Genomic DNA, 6,689 nt, shown 5'->3' on the forward strand with positions numbered 1-6,689 from the left:
CTTCCCCTGAGACCGGACCTGCTGTTTGAGGTTGGGGGAACTCTGTGGCATACGAGGCCGCACCGCCTCAGTCTGTGGGCTTGGCCACTGAACGGCACCAATGGACTATGTTAGGACTACAGGAGGGTGTAATGAACACCATACAGAGCACAAAGGCGCTGGTTACAACCGCGGCATACCAGTTGCGCTGGCGGTTGTCCTGCTCTTGGTGCACTGGTATTGAGGTTGTGCCCGAGTCATGCGGGGTGCAGTATGTCCTCCAATACCTGCAGTCTCGCTTGGATGAGGGCTTGGCGGCCTCTACACTGAGAGGGTCTTTGGCCGCTATTTCTGTCTGCCATGCGGGGTGGGGCGCCATCCCTTGGTCTCCAGGTTTATGTAGGGGGTTCGTTGCCTGCGTCCAGCTAGGACCCGCTCAACAGCAAGCTGGGATCTGGATGTGGTCTTGGCAGCTTTGGCAAAGCCACCTTCCGAACAGTTGGAGTCTGCCTCCCTGAAACACCTCTCTAGGAAGGTGTTTTTTTTTTGTACCGATTACTTCCATGAAGAGGGTGGGTGAGCTCCATGCTCTTTCGGTAAGTTCTGAGTGCTACCGGATGGACCCTGTATATCTCTCCACCCCAGTTCTTCATTCCTCCCGAAGGTTCTGTCAGACAGGCATGTGAACATCCCTTTTTATCCTGTCTCCTTACAACCCTCCCGGCAGTGGCGGGGGAGTCTAGACCTCCCTCCGGCATGCTGTGCACTGTGAGGACACTGGCTACCTATGTGGAGCGGACACAGTCAGTGAGAACAACAGACCAGCTCTTTGTCTCACGATTACGACAGCATACCGCCTGGCTGGCAGGCCAGTGCTGGGATCTGTGGTGGCACATTCAACACGAGGTGTGGCTGCGTCCTTGGCTCTACTGACAGGAGTGCCCCTCGCTGATATCTGTGCTGCGGCCAGCTGGGCTTCCTCTTGCACCATTGTTAGGTACTATCGGTTAAATATGGCACCTACCTCTGCGGTTGGTTCAGCGGTCCTGGGCGTCGCCTCCCCGTTCTGGGACTGTGCCGGGACCCCCTTCCATATTGACGGCCCCTGTGTTTCGGTCCCGCGCTGGGACTTTGCCGCTGGCTGGCCAGGTCCCTCTAGCACCGTCTAATCTGGTACGGGTATACCAATATATTGGAGTGATCCAATATAGTGAAACATAACGAAGGTTACGTATGTAACCACGGTTATGTGAGCTACATGGATCACTCCAATCCTCTACGGTGCTAGAGGCGCCTCAAAAATTATGTAGAGAACGTGTGTCGTGGCCATGGGGTCTATATATAAGGGCGGACCCCAGCCGTGACACAGGTGTACACAGGAGTAAATCTGTAAATCCTCACCTCAAATGTATCCCTCCGCCGCGGAGTGATACCAATATATTGGAGTGATCCATATAAATGTACATAAGTAACCTTCGTTCAGCTGGATGCAAAGTTTGTAGTTCAGCTAGGAATATGCGATGTAAAACAAACATGCATGGCTGACTTGTAGAATACGGAATAACGTCAGCTCTATTTGTGATATTTTTATCTACCTTTGCATACTGAACATGGTCATGGTCAAAAAGGGGGACAAAAATCTCTAAACAAATCGCGGTGACGTAAGCGGGGCCCGTGACGTCACCACTGGTATCAGCATCATTCCTCTCTCCTCCGTAACCAAACCGAATCCCAGCCTCGAGATCAAATAAACGGCCTTTATAAAACACAATAACAAACATCACTGTGCGACTGCCTGTTGACAAAATAACATGATTTATGTAGGTCAAAAAACACCATTCTCCATCTTAGCCAGTGCGATGCTAAATGTATACCAAAATAAAAATCGTATTTTTAAAAGTGCATCAACCCAGACCTGACATTAAGCCGAATAATAAAATATTTAAATTGACGGTCATTCTGAGCGGGGGGCTATGAAGGGCAGAGACAGAGGCCGAATCGCAGAACCCATAGCCTCGGCGCTTTGTCAGCTGAGCTGCTTCTGCTGCACCCATTTTAACACAGCAGAGAGCTAAATATAGAAGACGCCTTCACTCAGTCATAGGCTACTGCATGTCAACCTATATGTACTGTGTATTGCCCCAGGCTGTAGGACGCTGCTTTAAACGCTTTTCATACGTTCCAAAAACCACGCACTGGTTTGATAACCACCCCGGTGCGTTGTTCGAGGCTTTGTGACCTGTCAATCTCGATGTTTGGTTTAAAGACTTCCCTCTCATTCATTCCCGCCATCAACGAATGAATGATTATAAACAAGCTCTTTGCTTTGTTCTCATTTAAGAAAGCGCTGCAGAAACGCTATAAACGCACAAGGCAAATACCGATTACGTTGGTTATATTACCTTTGTGTACAGCTCTGACGCTGCCATACTGGTGGAGCTGTCGTGTCCTTTTTCCATGAATCTCAGCAGCTAGATTTGAACATCAGTAGTTCGCCGCTCCGTTTTTTCCTCGCAGTTAATAAAAGTCCCTCCAGGTTTTAGGTTACTCTCTTTTTAGTGTACAACACCTAGCGCCATCATACCTAGAAAACCTCAATATTTTGGCATCTCTCGGAGCATTATGGGAATTGATGATGGATAAAATGATTCAGTGAAACGCGGTTGTTGCCATGGGCTCGGAAACATGGCTAAACAGCGCTCCGCTGTGGCCAAGAGGCGACATCGCTTTAGTTCTGCTGGTTAGAACCATGGTTAGAAGCCTGCTAGTCAGATATTAGTCAGATTCCGTTGCAAAACGTTTAGTCTGTTTACTATAGGAGCCAAACGGAAGCAAACAGAACGAAACGGGGAGGAACCTACCTGAATTTGTTCAACAGAAACTCATGTTCGATGCCAAACGTTTTCCGTTTGGATTGCAACAGACTAAACGTTTTGCAACAGAATCCGACTAATGAATACAGCCCTGGTTGCCATGTGCCATAGGCCTGATAATTTAGCCCTCTTCATCCCAGATGGGACATAAAGATGCAACAATCCTATTCCACTAGGGTCTGTCAGTCTTTGGCCAGAGCTTGTGTGTCTTAAGTGGGAGATAAATCCAGATTATTTATATACATTTTGATCAAGATTTATCTTGGTGGTGCTTCGGCTCTGCTGGTGTTATCCCCCATCTAATACTAACTGGCCTCCACATTTGCATACATAATTCCTTTGTATACAATCCTTCATAGATGATTGTATGATCTGTCAATGCATGGAGTCAGTCATCAAACACCCAACAGCCATTTGTGCAAAACTATTTTATTTACAAAACAAAATGGCACAAAGTGACAGGGGGGGGGGGGGGTTGTGGATGGGGGCAGTCATATACACACACACCTTAACTATTCAGTCCTTCAGCTTCAGACCCTTGATGACTACACCCACTAGTGGACTGGCCTGTGCATATATACAGTAGAGCACTATATAGGGAATAGGGTGTGATTGAGATCTGTAAAGATATGCTGGCCAAAGAGGGTAGGTGTGTATGTGAGAGAGAAAGAAGGAGAGTGGGAGTGAGTGTGTGTATGTGAGAGTTGGGGTGTAGAGGAGTGTGTCTGTGTGTGAGAGATGAATGAGGGTGTGAGGCCAAAGAATTTGGAGCTAAATGAAGATGTCTTTAGAACCCCCGTCACATCATCCAGCTGTTACATCTACATTCACCAGTGGAGGCTGCTAAGGACAGGACGGCTCATAATGGATGGAACAGAGTAGATGGAATGGCATCAAACACATGAAAACCATGTGTTTGATACCATTCCACTCCAGCCCTTACCACGAGCACATCCTCCCCAATTAAAGGGTCCACCAACAACCTGTGACATTCACCCCTCCCTTTGGTCTGAAACCAGAGGTTACAAATAGGGTCCAGAGTTTTTCCTGGTCAGGAGGTTTTATGGGGACATACATGTTGGTGCTTTTCCATTGAGACTTACTCACACTAGTGGGTCTTCAGTGTTTTAATGTAAGCTCTAGTGTTATCAGGAGGTTGATGATAAAGACTTGGGGCAGGCAGAATCAACAACCTCTACATCATTCAAGACAGTAGCTTTGTGAGAAGGTGTTAAAGTTCATAGTTAGCCATTATTATGGAAATGAGGTTGATAAGTACCCAGGACCTGGCTCCAAGTCAGAACAGGTCCACTGGAGCCATGGCCCAGTGAGACACGAGTGCCGATACGGGTAGACGGAAACAGAAAAGTCTGAGTATTTTGGTAAAACACTGAGGTAAATCCTCATTGGAAACTCCCCAATAGTGCACTACGTTTGACTAGAGCCCTATGTGGCAATAACGTAGTGCACTACACAGAAAGAAGGGTATGATTGGAGATTCCCTATATAATGCACTACTTCTCACCACCAGAGCCCCTTGGACCCTGTTCAAAAGTGGTGCACTATGTAATGAATAGGTTGTCATTTGGGACATACATTCTGCCTTTAAACAGAACAACAGCAGTGAGAGGTTCTGGTCAGTCATTATCAAGGTTATATTCAATCACTCAAGCACATTACAGCATCATTTAGACGACAACATAACACCAACAACGTGTTTGGTAAATCATAATATTCTACGTTAAAACATTCTAAAAGGCTGATTTCAGCCTCACTCCTCTCCAACACAACTAGACATATTTACACAATCAGCTAACAGGACTGGAGACGACATTCAACCCTCTAGACCAGAGAACGCCTGCCTGTCCCAAATGGATCACTATGCCCTATGTAGGGTAACCGTTTTGGGCCAGATGCTCATAGGGCAGCCACATAGGGCTCTGGTTGATAGTAGTGTACTGCATAGGGAATAGTGTGCCATTTCAGAATCTCTGTGGCTCCAGTCTGGGCCCTCCTCCCTTCTATGTTACAGACTCTCCAGGTGTACATCCAAAATGGCACTCTATTCCCTAAATACACTGAGTGTACAAAACATTATGAACACCTGCTCTTTCCATGATAGCCTGATCAGGTGAAAGCTATGATCCCTTATTGATGTCACTTGTTAAATCCAATTCAATCAGTGTAGATGAAGGGGAGGAGACAGGTTAAAGAAGGATTGTGAAGCCTTGAGACAGATTGTGTATGTGTGCCATTCAGAGGGTGACATATTTAGGTGCCTTTGATCGGGATATGGTAGTAGGTGCCAGTTTGAGTGCGTCAAGAACTGCAACACTGCTGGATTTGTCACGTTCAACAGTTTCCTGTGTGTTGCAATAATGGTCCACCACCCAAAAGATATCCAGCCAACTTGACAACTGTGAGAAGCATTGGAGTCAACATGAGCCAGCATCCCTGTGGAACGCTTTCGACACCTTGTAGAGTCCATGCCCCAACGAATTGAGGCTGTTCGGAGGGCAAAAGGGGGTGCAACTCAATATTAGGAATGGTGTTCCTAATGTTTTGTACACTGTACTTTTGACCAGGGCCCACAGGGCTATATAGGGTGTCATCTATAGGATAGGGTGTCATCTGGGACACAGAGTTCTGGTCATCTTTAAAGTCTCCTCCTGTAGTGGAGTCATCTCAGTCCTCCCTCTCTCTCCCTTCTACACATCCTCATCCTTGCTTTCAGTGTATTTTTACATGAGAATAGAAAATAAACAAGAACAGAGAGGAGAGGAGAGGAAGAGCAGGAAGAAGAAGGAGCCATAACAGAGTGGAAGGTGAGGGGAAGCAGAGAGGACTGGGTGAAGAGGATGAGGGACAGAACCAGGGACAGGCAGTTAGGGGTGTGTGCCAGTTTGCTGGCCACCAGGGAAGGGTCTCTCTGGGGCAGAAGTAGATGGGGGGAGGTAGTGAGACAGGAACAGGTGTAGTAGGGTGATTGTTAGGAGTATTGACAGGGTTAGAGACAGGACAGTGTGTGTATCAGCCGGCCAGTTTGCTGGCCACCAGGGAAGGTTTCCTCTGCGGCAGGTCCTGAGGTGTAGGGATATGGTCTCCTGTGATCTCTCCTCCTCCGCTCTTCTCTGACGTGGCTGCAGGAAGCTGCTTGTTCTTCACCTTGGCCTTGGCCATGTTGTAGTCCCCAGAGTCAAAATACTTTTGCTGCAGAGAGAATGTTAAACTTAAAACAAGCTGCAACTTAAAAAAAAAAGACAGTCTAATTGATGCTGAGAGAGAGAGACAACTGTGGGCTTGTGGGGATAGGTTAGGAGAAAAGGTAGGGCTGTAGGTAGGGCAGTAGGTAGGGCAGTAGGTAGGGCTGTAGGTAGGGCAGTAGGTAGGGCTGTGGACTCACCCCCTTGGTCAGGCGTTTGCGTAGCAGGTCGGAGCCTCCAGGTTTGTGCCCCAGGTTTGGGTAGCGAGCCTTCAACTTGGCCTCCTCAACCTTCTCTGGACTGATCACCTTGTCGTCCATCTCCTGAAACACAAACAACAATTGAAAGCTTTTCTGTGGCGCAGCTGGCTAAAGGCATTGTCAAGCGGGCGTTCACGTGTTTGCGAGGCATTGTGCCCAGGGTTTGAGCCGTTGTACGGACAGCGTACCCAAAGCTATGCTAAGCAAGCACACTGTGGTCTGTCACATCAGCTCCTGAAAACACCTGCACAACACATATGCCACCCACATGGACAACACATGCAAACTCATGGACCACCCACATGGACAGCACATGCAAACTCATGGACCACCCACATGGACAACACATGCAAACTCATGGACCACCCACATGG

The 6,689-nt window shown here is 47.8% G+C and overlaps 2 protein-coding genes across 2 annotated transcripts in view; both read right to left on the minus strand.

The window, feature by feature from the left end:
- LOC129846760 (unconventional myosin-Va-like) overlaps positions 1 to 2,666 on the minus strand; it is a 106,792-nt gene extending 104,126 nt beyond the window's left edge. The window contains exon 1 of the mRNA XM_055914622.1: positions 2,382 to 2,666. Coding sequence (XP_055770597.1) covers positions 2,382 to 2,438 — 57 coding nt within the window. The 5' untranslated portion in view covers positions 2,439 to 2,666. The remainder of the gene's footprint in view (positions 1 to 2,381) is intronic.
- Positions 2,667 to 3,964: 1,298 nt separating this feature from the next.
- LOC129846759 (cAMP-regulated phosphoprotein 19-like) lies at positions 3,965 to 6,664 on the minus strand. Its single transcript, XM_055914621.1, has 2 exons — positions 6,256 to 6,664; positions 3,965 to 6,062 (listed from the first exon to the last, which is right to left on the minus strand). The coding sequence occupies exons 1-2, from the start codon at positions 6,373 to 6,375 to the stop codon at positions 5,883 to 5,885; spliced, it is 300 nt and encodes a 99-aa protein (XP_055770596.1). The 5' UTR covers positions 6,376 to 6,664; the 3' UTR covers positions 3,965 to 5,882.
- Between the last annotated feature and the right edge of the window lie 25 nt (positions 6,665 to 6,689).

This window comes from Salvelinus fontinalis, unplaced genomic scaffold, assembly GCF_029448725.1.
Source record: "Salvelinus fontinalis isolate EN_2023a unplaced genomic scaffold, ASM2944872v1 scaffold_0623, whole genome shotgun sequence".
NCBI lineage: Eukaryota > Metazoa > Chordata > Actinopteri > Salmoniformes > Salmonidae > Salvelinus > Salvelinus fontinalis.

What these genes read in the sequence shown, in the direction of transcription:
- LOC129846759 (XM_055914621.1), bottom strand. Translation starts at nt 6,375, where the DNA reads ATGGACGACAAGGTGATCAGTCCAGAGAAGGTTGAGGAGGCCAAGTTG. An exon ending in GCAAACGCCTGACCAAGGGG is followed by an intron (nt 6,063 to 6,255) that starts GTGAGTCCACAG and finishes TTCTCTCTGCAG; the next exon opens with CAAAAGTATTTTGACTCTGG.